General features: G+C 41.6%; 1 protein-coding gene across 9 annotated transcripts in view; it reads right to left on the minus strand.

The window, feature by feature from the left end:
• Window positions 1–2006: 2006 nt before the first annotated feature.
• Window positions 2007–13377, minus strand: part of SPO11 (SPO11 initiator of meiotic double strand breaks) — a 274209-nt gene continuing 262838 nt past the window's right edge. For 8 of the 9 annotated variants that reach the window (XM_056548964.1, XM_056548965.1, XM_056548963.1 and 5 more), the window contains 7 exons: window positions 8752–8788; window positions 6681–6790; window positions 6503–6602; window positions 5687–5724; window positions 4349–4425; window positions 4146–4257; window positions 2007–2218 (listed from right to left, as the gene is read on the minus strand). In XM_056548964.1, coding sequence (XP_056404939.1) covers window positions 2099–2218; window positions 4146–4257; window positions 4349–4425; window positions 5687–5724; window positions 6503–6602; window positions 6681–6790; window positions 8752–8788 — 594 coding nt within the window. In that variant the 3' untranslated portion in view covers window positions 2007–2098. The remainder of the gene's footprint in view (window positions 2219–4145; window positions 4258–4348; window positions 4426–5686; window positions 5725–6502; window positions 6603–6680; window positions 6791–8751; window positions 8789–13377) is intronic. The other variant, XM_056548967.1, reaches the window with a different exon arrangement.

Below are 13377 nucleotides of genomic sequence, written 5' to 3' on the forward strand. Positions count from 1 at the left end.
CGATACCACATGTTTATTTTTATTATGGTTACACATATTTTATATGGAATTTGGGAAAAGGGGGGTGATTTAAACTTTTAATAAGGAAGGGGTTAATGGGCAGCAGGGGTTTAAACTTTTTATTTAACTTTTTTTTCTTTTTACTCTTTTAGTCCCCTCAGGGGACTTTTTAGGAAGAATCATTAGATTCCTTATACAGATCAATGTGGCTTCATAGAACCACCTTGATCTGTGTGCTCTGCGCTCGATCACAGCGCAGCAGCCAGTGCGGAAGGAGAGGGAAGCCCTCGGCTACCTCAGCAGTGGATCACCCCCCCCCCCCCTGCTTCCTCAGGGAAGCGAGGAAGCAAGTAAGCAAAACGACGTAGGGGTAGGCTCCCGACTCAATGTGAGTATAGCACTATGTCAGATGGCTGGATGCATGGACAGTTCTGTGTTGTCAATGCTGCTATAGGGACAACTGATGTTCCAACTTCTATGGAGGTAGCTTTTCTCCTTGGTTTTTGTATGGTTTGCATCCTTTGTCCCTCTAATACTGTTCTGGGCAACAGGCAATTGACATTATAGTGCTATGCCACGATATATGTCCTTTTTGTGTTTACATTAGTGTACTGGGTTTACAGATTTCTATATAAGTGTATGTATATACATATGGTGTGTGGTTTCTTTTTTAAGTCCACCTCGTACAGATACCAGATTTCTATTACCTCTATGGTTCCCCATGTACTTTTTGTGACATTTTGTATTCATGTTTGGAGTCTTTTTTCTTCTGACTGCTGCTGATATTTTAATGTTGTTATTTTAATTACTTATAATAAAGATATATTTTTCATGATTCAGTGTGTTAGTTTGATGCACTTTTGATAAGCTTTTTTGACAAGGATATTCAAGAAATTGCCAGGAACCATCCCATTATTACATATAAAAGAAACAACACAATGGAAGTTTTCATAAAGACAAGTAAAGATCAGGGGGGAAAAAAATCCAAAAATTTGTTAAATAAGAAGGCCCCAGCAGGAAATTTCCCTTGTACACGGAGGAAATTTTTTTTTCAGATCAACTGGTGCAGAAAATAATTTTAGATTTGATATGCTGTTTACATATCTTATCAGCTGCTGCATGCTCCAGAGGAAGTTGTGTAGTTCTTTCCAGTCTGACCACAGTGTTCCCTGCTGCCACCTCTGTCCGTGTATGGGACAGATGAATAAATCCAAGTACAGTGCTCAACTATCTTTGTTAAGTACATAGAGTTGAATGGATGAGTGTTCTTTGAGGGAAAACCCCTTTAGAGTAGGGTTACACATAGCACATCCTCAGCATGCTTGATGCTGTGGATGCGCTACTGACTGCCCAAAGAGTAAGCCTTCTGCTGTGCCTGTGTGTCCGCTGCTACGAGCAGACACACAAGGCTCTACGAGTCACCCGTACATGTGCCGTTTATGCAGTGAAAGCAGCAGAGATGTCTGCGACAGCACCACACATGCGACTCGCAGATCCCTTTGTGTCTTCTAGTAGTGGCGTATTGCTGCTACGAGCAGACAATGCAGGACAAATGGAAGAGCAGTGAGTTCACTCCAGGGATAGTCAGTAGCGCATCGACAGCATCAAATACGCTGCGGATATGCTACATGTGACCCTTCCCTTTGTGTAAAATTTTGCTCATCGGAATGAAACTGGAAACTGACAGTGTAACCAGAGGGTGCATTCACACGCTCTTTGTTTTCGCGGGTTTTCCGCAGCGTATTTGAAAGGGGCGGGCTCTTCTCGGCTGTCCATAGCAGATTGTCTGCGGCGGAATTTATGCTGCGGAAAATCCGCCGCAGTCCCTACTGACTTCAATGGGGCTTGCGGCGGACTTTCCGCAGCGTAAATTCCGCCGCGGACAATCTGCTATGGACAGCCGAGAAGAGCCCGCCCCCTTTCAAATACACTGCGGAATACCCGCAAAAACAAAGAGGGTTTGAACGCACCCTTAAGAGGTAAAGGAAGCAATGATTGAAACAATGAGAAACAAGATTTATTACACTGCAGGCAATTTACAATTAGAACAGCTCTCCCTAATGAGGAGACCCAGAGATGATCCGCACGCCACCCCTGCTTATATCCATCCTCCATACTCCAACTTGTTTGGTAAGTAAACACTAGTTAGAAATGTTGGAGAGAGGAAAGTCAGCGCCTGGATTTCTGCTTTCATTTTCATCAAAGTCATAATCTCCAACTGCAAAAGTAAAAAAAGACTTTTACTAGTTTCTGTTTTATAAAAATTTCTTCTTAAATAATGAGAGAAGCTCGGAATGTTAAAGGGGTACTCCAGTGGAAAATGTTTTTGTTAAAATGAACTGATGCCAGAAAGTTGAACAGATTTGTAAATTACTTCTATTAAAAAATCTTTATCCTTCCAGTACTTATTTGCAGTGGATGCTACAGAGGAAATTCTTAGATTTTTGAATTTCTTTTTCGTCTTGTCCACAGTGCTCTCTGCTGACATCTCTGTCTGTGTTAGGAACTGTCCAGAGTAGCATAGGTTTGCTATGAGGATTTTCTCCTGCTCTGGACAGTTCCTGATACGGGCATCAGGTGTCAGGAGAGAGCACTGTGTACAAGACAAAAAAGACATTCAAAAAGAAAAGAATTTCCTCTGTAGCATACAGCTGCTAATAAGTACTGGAAGGATAAAGATTTTTTAATAGAAGTAATTTATAAATCTGTTTAACTGTTTTTTCCACTGGAGTACCCCTTTAAGATGGTCATACACATGAGATAGCTGTCTCTTGGTCATCTCGGTTGAGCTTTCATGAGTTTGGAATATAGAGGGGGAGGTAAGCCTCCACCAGGCTTCTCTAGTGTCTTCTTATCTCCCTAAGGCTAGAATTCCACTGAGTTTTTTCACAGTTTCTTTAGGCTTAAAAACACCAGAAAAACTGCCACTGTTTTTCCCTGCGTTTTTCCTCGCGTTTTTACCTTTGTGTGAAATGTGACTTTTTTGGCCCCTTTGGCGTTTTTATTTTTTCAAAATGTGTTGGGTACCAAAAAAAATAAAAATATACAGTAGGGATGGAGAAAAATGTATGTAATGAAATGTTTATTTTTATAACAACATTTTTATGAATTTTTTATAAAGTTTCACTTTTTTTCTTCTCTTTTTACATTTTTTAGGTAGTACTACTACTCCCAGCATGGAACACACTGTTCCATGATGGGAGTAGTAGTACCTGTACTAATAGACATATCTCCCCTGGTGTCACTACTGACACCCGCTGCGATCGTCCATAATATAGCAGAGATGCGGAGTGGCTCTATACAGCGCTCGCATCTCTGCTCTGTACTCCGGCCAGTGATGTGAATAGAACATCACTCATTCATATTTTCCGCCCGGAGTGGGGATTGGCCGAATGGTTGCTGTCAATCACAGCTTTCAGAGGGAAATAGGAATCAGTTATGTTCTATTCACATCACTGGCCGGAGTATAGTGCAGAGATGCGGAGCGCAGGAGAAAGCCGCTCCGCATCTCTTCAAAAGATCGCAGCGGGTGTCAGTAGTGACATCTGCTGTGATCTCACCTTACCTGCAAGTACTACTACTCCCAACATGAAGCACACTCTGCTCCATGCTGGAAGCAGTAGTACCTGCATTAATAGACAGATCGCAGCAAGTTTTTTTTTTTTTTTTTTTATGGTACCCTATGAAATTTGAATAAAAAAGGTATCTCCACCACTTTTTTTGTATCGCTAAAGTCCAAAAAAGAATAAAAACTGTCGGCAAAAATGCCAAAGTTAAAACCAACATGGCATTTATGCTCTCCCATAGACTTTGAAAAAAACAGCCTCTGAGCCCCAAATTGCTGAAAAACGGCAAAAGGATTAAAAAACTACCAAACTGAAAAACGCCAAGTAGACCTGGCATTTTTCAGCTTACTATTGACTTGCAGCCAACATCTGGACGCAGTGTTTTTTCGCTAAAAAAAAAGCAGTGCGGGAAAATTTTTTACAGTGTTTTTGCAAAATAATCCTCAGAGGAATTCCAGCCTAAGGACAAAAGGATCAAGCCTTGAGTCAGGAGTCCCTCATACACATTAGATGGTCAGGTGGGCCCAAAGGCAGTTTCATATCTAATGTGTATGGCCAGCTTTTGACTTTCTCCCATACCTCCTGCTTCCACAGTGGCTGGCAGGACAGATATGGCCTTTTCTGTAGACTCTGCAGCTTTCTTTGGTCCAGTGCAGACAACGGGATTAGAGCTTCTGCCGGAACGTGTAACCTAAAACAAGTCATGTCATACATGAAAGATGATTTGTAATGTGTCTGATAAAATGAGTGACGCCAACCATACTGATAGAATAAATCTCCACCTCTCTATGTCGGATGGCAGCAAGCCCAGCCAAGCGATAGATGGAACTGTTAGATTATGAGCCTCAAATGACATTGACTAAAAAGAAGAAATAAGGAGAAACCTTAGAGATGGATGAACGTAAAATATATAGACCAGACCAGGAAGAGAGACTATAGAAGCATCTGGGGCTGCACACAATATTACAGAAGATACTTTAATATCTATGCCCTGTGTCATAGAAGACTTACTCAAATAAGCTCTAGGATTTGATTTGATGGTCAACTTGGAGTCCCTGTTCCTCTACACTAAGCAGCACAGCATACACAGTTCGTTTTAGACAGCGGAGTAGGGGTAGCATAGTTAGCATAATGAGCGCAGTCTTAGGCAGCGGTAGTGTTAGACAGTGGAGGGAGGGAGACTCGCAGTGAACTGTAGATCAGAAGAATCATACTGACAGGAGAGGGAGACTCGCTGTACACAGTGGATCAAATGTAATTAACAGTTTAACGCGAGTCTGCTCCTATAGTGATTTGTACAAAAAGGAAACAAAAAATTCAGGTTAGAATAATTCCCAATCTGAGGCTTTTCGGATAACATATTTTGAGTCGCATGACTTCATCTGATAACCAGATGAATAGTCATGCGACTTGAAACATTTCATCCGTCTAGTTCTGTGTTTTGCTTTAACCATGCTGTTAGTCACCTGCTGGAGAATCCAATAAATGTGAGGAAATTTCATAGCTGGCTACCACTTTTGTTTTTCTGCATTTGAATTGGAGACTTAGCCGTGCTGAGGAGATTCGTGAGCGGACTTGCTTTTTGTACTCAATCCAAAGAAAAAGAACTTCTATTCTGCCTGTTAGAGATCGCTTACAGGCTTGCATGAGATTTCATAGCTGTAGACAGTGACATAGCAAGCTCCTTGCTTGCCTGCTGATTACCGTACTTGCTAGTAATTTGCATACATTGTGCAACAGAATAAAAGTTATTTTTCTCTGGATAGCTTTGATGGTTTGGCATAACATGGTAGGAGTTGTTTAATAGACTAAAATCTGGTGACAGGTTCTCTTAAACCTTCTGCCTCGACATGCACAGATGGTTCGCTGGTCCAATCAAAATAGTCAGGTCCGACCGACGTTATTTTAATGTGTATAGACATTTTACATTTCTCTTTAAAGACCTAGGCCACTGTCTGGGTAAGACATATCCTACACAAACTGATGATAGGCTCAGGACTACATTGATGAAAATGACATAAACCTACATGTAAAGATGCAATACACATAAACTTATGTGCAATACACATAAATGCATAGCATGACTCTGTATGTGCTGCTATGACATCTTCTTTACTCACCACTGAACCATATTTGTAGATACACATAATTTCTATCCCTACATAAAGGAAATAAAAAAAATATTATTGTTACCACAGCTGGGTCTCATAACAGACACGTCTTATCAGCCATAGACTGGCACATTTAGGATTATAAGCAAATGCTAGTGAATAGAGGGAAATTTGGGTCTGAAAGCACCTAAGGTATGTAAAATGAGTTGCGCCACATAAAAAATGTTCAGTATGTAACTGCTGTGATGTCGTACTTTTGAGCCATTTTGGCTTTGTTAGGCTCTCTTCACATTAGCTTCATTAGTTCCATTTTTTTTTTTTTATAGGAACCATGATGGATATGTCATTATCTTTTTTTGTTCCCCCTTAACTTTTAATGCATTAGTCAGGTTTCCTGTAGGTAGTTTTTTGCTACATGCATATTCCATTAGGCTAGAAGAAGCGCTCTCAAGCGCGAAACAATTTGTCCCGTTGTGCCCCTGCCTCTGCTGTATGTGCCCGTACTCCAGCAAATAAACAGTTTGTGGATGGTGAGTGCAATTTTCTTCTTGGTGGATCACGTCTCTTTACATGAACTGCACCACCGTTGTCTACACTTACGCCTCACCTGCATTGCTACTACACCGCTTTCCTATCAATTAACCCTAGTTCTGCAGTGCCAGATCTATACCACCTCAGCTCCATATTCCATTAGTACGTTTGTGTGGGGATATCTATCCACATCAGTAGTTGAAATTTTCAGATAATCTGCCCAATGATGATCCAGGTAATTCCATGTTATTGAAATGTAACTAATTTTTCACTGTTTGCAAATAATCACCATACCGTGAGGATCAGCATCAACCAAGGTGAATATAGGGATCTGGAAAGTGTCCCACATTTTCCGTACAAACAGTCGGGTGTTCAGATCTGGGACTCCTTTTCCCTGACAAAAGAATAAAGCAATGCACAAGTTATAGGTGTCCTGCACAAAGCTATCGTACAGGCAGAGGTGCAGTCTTACCGTAATAAGGATGCAGGGGCCGCACTTTCCACAAAAGTCATCATCAAGAAGCCTTTGGAAAGTTGCGTCTTTTTCAATAATAAGGATGAAGCGAGCAACTGTTCTTAAGTCTTATGTGTTAAAGAAAGCAGGTGAATCCATTGGTACTGTAAGAATTCATTAGATTTCGGTATTTAATATTCAGTTCGGACATCATTTAATTATCCTAGTTAGTTACATGGTTAACAGATGCTGGCAGACAACCTCCCAGCTGTGCTGTGTTCATGAAAAGCCACACAGCTTTCCACAGACCCTAAATGCAGTGTCGTACATACAATATAAGCAGGGTACGCCCCTGCTATGGAGCCCGGAGAACAGGGGGACTCAGTCAGGTACGACATGGCTCTGCCCCCCCAAACCAGAAGATATAATGTGGGCAGTTTGTCCCGCCTTTCAAACAGCCCTTTTCATAATCTGCTTGCTAGCTGGGGGATTCAGAACACTTGCCCCAGATTCCCAGGTTAGCGAGCACCATCAACCTCTGGTGTAGGCTGCGGACAACTTTACGCTGCAAATTACAAGAGAAGAGGAACCTGGAGAGGAGGTATATTTATTTATTTATATATATATATATATATAGCCTATTTGGGGGGGGGGGGGGGGGGGGCACTACCTGGCTAATGGGGAGAGCTGCTTGCCTACTGGAGGTCTACCTGTCTAAAAGGGAGGGTACTTGTCTATTGAGGGGACTACTTAAATACTGTTGAGACATACCTGCCTAAAGGAAGGGTACTACCTGCATAATGGGGCATTATTACTGTTTGGGGGACCATAGATGGGAAGATTGTATAGAGGTGGGGAGTATGTTGGAAAAGGTAGGAGTCTAAGATGATTTTCTGGCACATTATGCAGAAAAGAGTCATGGCTGGAAGAAGCAGTCATGGTGGTTTGTAGAAGAAGAAAGAGACAATGTCACCTGTGAGTCACTGCTGGTATCTACTGCTTTATGGTCACTATATGGGTGAATATTAGTCTGTTTATAATTTGTTTTATTCAGTAACAGTAATATTTGTGATTGTATTAGACCTTGCCTAAAAATCAGTATCATCTATTTCGTTGTATAGTGTTACTTTTTCTTTCCTGCAGTGAAACGTTCGGTCCGGTCGGCTCATTTTTGCGCCGTATGCGCTTTTACAACCGGACCTAAAACCGTGGTTGACCACAGTTTTAGGTCCGGTTGTAAAAGCGCATACGGCGCAAAAATGAGCCGACCGGACCGAACGTTTCACTCCGGTCGGCTCATTGAAATGAATGACATACGGGAGTGCATACGGTAACATACGGGAGCGTGAGCTTTTAGCTCCCCCTGCCGTATGCGCTCCCGTATGGGACAAAACGTAGTGTGAACCCAGCCTTAAGCTGGGTTCACATCACGTTTTTCAAGTACGGTTCCCGCATATGTTTTCATTACTGAAAACGTATGGAACGATATTGAAAACCGTATACACAGGCAAAGCATTGCAAACCGTATGCACCCTGATGCATACGGTTTGCTTGCAATACGGTTTTTAACAGTACTCTAAACCGTGTTCGACCACGGTTTTGACTCTGGGTTAAAAACCGTATTGCAACCGCATACCTTTTTTTTTTTTTTTTTTAACATGGACGTCAATGGGAAACGCACATGTATATGGTTCCATGCGGCAACACCGTATGCGTTTTTTCTTTGCACATGCACATTTGCATCCTAAAGTCCCCACCCAAGACCCCTCCCATTAAAAATGGACAAAATTTTCTAATAAAAACAGACGGGACTGTATGCACTTTTAAAAACGCATACGGTTTACTTTTTCCCATACTGTTCCATCCTTTTTTTGCCATACAGTTTTCTTTAGAAAAACAGATTGAAAACAGTATGGCAAAAACGTGATGTGAACCCAGCCTTAGACATTCTATACATGAACCAGGAAGGCCAGAATGAACAATTATAGGTCCTTATAGTGTTGTATTATTACTTCAGTCTATAGCGGTCAGTCAGATCATCTTGTTTGTGTTCAACGTCTGCATTTAACATATGATACATAAAGGATACTTGTGACTCCTTCAACATTCGATGGCACCAGGGCTCCCTATAATGCAAAGAAAAGAATGAGCTATATATCATTACATTGGGGCTAGTTCACATCTGTGCGGCGTTTTTTTAGGTCAGTGGCAGTTTTTCTAAAACACAGCATGTTGTAGCTATGGTGTTTTTTCACCCAGTTTGTAACTTCTTTTTTCTACCACAGACCCCTATAGGATTTTTTTTCTAGCTTAAAAAACCACACATGTATTGCATTTTTTGTGGACTCTTCACATTCTTTTATAGAAATCCTTAAATAGAATCACATGATTTGCAAGAAAAGTGCAACTAAACTAAAATTTGCACCCAAAAAATTCAGGACGCAGGGCATACCTGTACGCCCTGCATTGTTCCGATCACTGCCGCTCGCCAGCGGAGATTGGATCGGGATGCCTGCTGAAACCAGGGGGAGGGTCCAACCCCTCCCCCCCCCCCCCCCCTTGTCGGCAATCGCCGTGAACGGCTGGTCTATTCTGACCATCAAATCACAGCACTTCTCTGGTGACCCGATGGCACGGAAGATGAGGGTGATTGGTGCTGTAGGAGACAGCACCAATCACCCATCACCAGCAAGAGGGAGGTGGCAATGATGCCTAAATTGGTGCTTTGCATTGGAAAGGCTGATACAGAGGTTCAGACATAAACGCTAAAAAAACACCCACATGTGACCCTATTTTGGAAACTACAGCCCTCAAGGAATGTAACAAGGGGTGCGGTGAACATTTACACCCTACAGGTGCCTGACAGATTTTTGGAACAGTGGTCCGTGAAAATGAAAAATGGAATGTTTCATATTCACAGCAAACTGTCCAAAAAATCTGTCAAACGCCAGTGGGGTGTAAATGCTCACTGCACCCCTTGTTACATTCCTTGAGGAGTGTAGTTTGCAAAATTGGGTCTCATGAGGGGGGGTTTCCACTGTTCTGGCACCATGGGGGTGGGGGCTTTATAAATGCAGCATGGCCCCCAAAAACTATTCCAGCCAAATCCTCTCTCCAAAAGCCCAACGGTGCACCTTCACTTCTGAGCCCTGCTGTGTGCCTGCAGAGCATTTTGCATTCACATATGGGGTATTTCCATACTTGGTAGAAATTGGGTTACAAATTTTGGGGGACTTTTTCTCCACTTATCCTTAAAGTAAAAATGAACAGCATTTTAGTGTACAAAATCAACTTTTTATTCTCATGGCCCACTGTAACAAAAATTTCGGCAAGCCCCTGTTGGATGTAAATGCTCACTGTACCCCTTATTACATTCCTTGAGGAGTGTAGTTTCTAAAATGGAGTGACATATGGGGGGTTTCTGCTGTTTGTGCACTTTCAGCCAAATTCGCTGGTAATAACGACGCCGGAAAGCGAGGCCCGGACCCTGGAGAAGATGCAAAAGACGCCGGAGGATCCCGAAGTGGACCCGGAGCAGCAGGGATAGGAAAGTGAACCTGTCCGGGATGCTTAAACTGCTATCCGACAGCAGCTTAAGCATTTTGCTCTGTTGGATAGCAGTTAATGCGATGGCCCCGACATATAAAAGCATCGTATGTCGATTTGATCATATGTCGGGGCCATCGCATGTCGGGGGGTTACTGTATGGGGCATTTTCATACTTGGTAGAAAATGGGTTACAAATTGAGGGACTTTTTCTCCTTTTACCCGTTGTAAAAATAAAAAATATGGGACTACAACATGTTAGCATATAAAAATGTTGATTTTGACTTTTTGCCTCCACTTTGTTGCTATTCCTGTGAAACACCTAAAGGGTTAACAAACATTCTGAATGTTATTTTGAAGATTTTGAGGGGTGCCGTTTTTAGAATGGGGTCATTTATGGGGGAGTTCTAACATGAAGGCCCCTCAAATCCACTTCAAACTGAACTAGTACCTGAAAAACCGTGAATTACACTCACCGATAATTCCTTTTCTGGGAGTCTCCACAACAGCACCCCTTAGATCAACTCATCCTGATTGGGACAGGAAAAAACACTGAGAGGTTAAATTCCCCACCCCTTCCTGTCCACACCAGTGTATTTACAAAGAACACCAAAAGGAAAGGAAAAAGTGCTTAAGAACACCACATGAAGAAAACCAAAAGAGGGCTGTTGTGGAGACTCGCAGAAAAGGAATTATCCGTGAGTATGATTCACTGTTTCCCCATAGTCTCCACAACAGCACCCCTGAGAAATACCAAAGCTAAGATTAGAGAGGGACAACTGCACTAAGGACTTTGTGTCCAAAGGCCATATCCTCATTAGACATAATATCAATTCTATAATGTTTAGAAAAGGTATGAAGACTCTTCCAGGTAGCAGCCTTACATATCTGCTCTACCAAGGCTCCTGCCCTCTCTGCCCAGGAAGAGGAGACTGCTCTGGTAGAGTGGGCTTTCATATGAAGAGGCGGGGATTTACCTCTGGCTAAATAGGCCACAGAAATTGCTGTTTTAATCCATCTGGCTATGGAACTCCTAGAAGCCTTCTTACCTCTATTAGGGCCAATACAAAAAAAGATCCCAAAGGTCACAGACCCAAGGCTAATATAGCAACCAACAAAGAGAAAATGCGTTTATATGGATCAAAAGTTATACTTTATTAAAGAATTTGAACACACAATTCATGGACATAAAACATAATAAGAGCAATTAAAAACACAAAAATAATCTACGCAGATTTCAAAAGGTGCTAGTCCGGTGGACAAGAAACAAAAAAAATGGATGGCCGGGCTACATAGAGAGAATTATATATAAAGAGGCTTGAAAAAGGCCGCATGGGCGGCTGAAACGTAGCAATTGGAATAAAAACTACTTGACACCACGCCTTGTGTCCCGCATCAACTTTGTTCTTTTATATATATATATATATATATATATATATATATATATATAATATTTAGATCAATAATAGGTTTCATAAGTAAAAGACACCTCAGTGTGTATGCAAATAGATACGGTATCTATTTGCAAACACCTAGAGGTGTCTTTTACTTATGAAACCTATTATTGATCTAAATATTATATAATTCTCTCTATGTAGCCCGGCCATCCAGTTTTTTGTCTCTATTAGGGCCAGCAAACTGAACAAACAGATTGTTATACTTTCTCCACTGACTGGTTATATTTATATATTGGAGAACAGCTCTTCTAACATCTAGAAGACTATAAGATCGTTCCAGGTCATTTTTAGGATTGGAGCAGAAGGACGGAATCACAATATCCAGCAATGTATGAAAGGAAGATACAACTTTAAGTAAAACATTTGGATGAAGTTTAAATATGATCTTATCATCCAAGATTCTAAGATAAGGCTCCTGGATAGAAAGGGCCTGGATCTCACCGACTCTTCTAGCTGTTGTGTTGTATTAGCTACTAAAAATACTGTTTAAAGTAAGGAATTTATCTGAAACAGAGACTAAGGGCTCAAAAGGATGTAAAGGAAGAGCACCTAAGACCATATTTAAATTCCACTGAGGACAGAGATTTAGGACCTTTGGTCTGAGTCTACTAGTAGCCTTGATGAATCTGGAAACCCACACATTATCAGCTAATTTTACTTGATAAAGATCGCTAAGGGCTGACACTTGTACTTTGAGGGTACTCGGGGAAAGACTTAAATGGGCACTCTCATTAAAACAAATTTTTGCTATTGCACTCCTTATGGTAAATTAAAAATATTTCTAATATACTTTGTTTAAAAAAAATGAAGTTTTCTATGTTTTATTTGTGCTTAAAAAAGCTCAAGAGCACATTTGCCCCCAACTCATACACAGACTTTGGACCAAAGTCCAAACACAGGAAGTGCTGCCTGGAGTGCTGAGGGGGGGGGGGGGGGGGGGGGGGGGGGTCCAACCAACAGCATATGGCAGTTATGTGTGAGAGGAGCTATGATTGGATGAGGCTGGACACCCCCCCCCCCCCCCTCAGCACTCCAGGCGGCACTTCCTGTGTTTGGACTTTGGTCCAAAGTCTGTGTATGAGTTGGGGGAAAATGTGCTCTTGAGCTTTTTTAAGCACAAATAAAACATGGAAAACTTCATTTTTTTTTAAACAAAGTATATTAGAAATATTTTTCATTTACCAAAAGGGGTGCAATAGCAAAAATTAGTTTTAATGAGAGTGGCCCTTTAAGTCAATACCTTGCTGAAGGAAATCTTAAATCTTAGAAATGACAGGAGTGTCAATAGAAAAGTCATCCCCACACCAAGAAATGTATTTCTTCCAAACTTTAGAATAGATTTTAGAGGTAGTAGGTTTACAGCTTGCTAGAAGCGTACTTATTACCCTGGGAAAACAGGTCTTTTTGGGGAGGAAGCCTGATAGGTTCTTCTATAATCAAGGCTCTCAATAGAGAGAGCCAGACCCTTTTTGACCAGAATGGTGCTACAAGGATCAGGGTGCATGTCTGGTTCATCAGCTTTTGAAGGACCTGGGAAATTAGTGGAAGGGGAGGAAATGCATAGCCTATTCTGAACGTCCAGTCCTGAGCTAGAGCATCAACTGCTAATGGAGAGTCTCTTGGATTAAGTAAATAAAACTGATCTGGTTTGTAATTTTTTTCTGGTTGCAAATAGATCCACTTAAGAATCCCCCCCCCCCCCCCCGCATCTG

This window comes from Hyla sarda, chromosome 12 (genome assembly GCF_029499605.1).
Source record: "Hyla sarda isolate aHylSar1 chromosome 12, aHylSar1.hap1, whole genome shotgun sequence".
In the NCBI taxonomy this organism is placed as follows: domain Eukaryota; kingdom Metazoa; phylum Chordata; class Amphibia; order Anura; family Hylidae; genus Hyla; species Hyla sarda.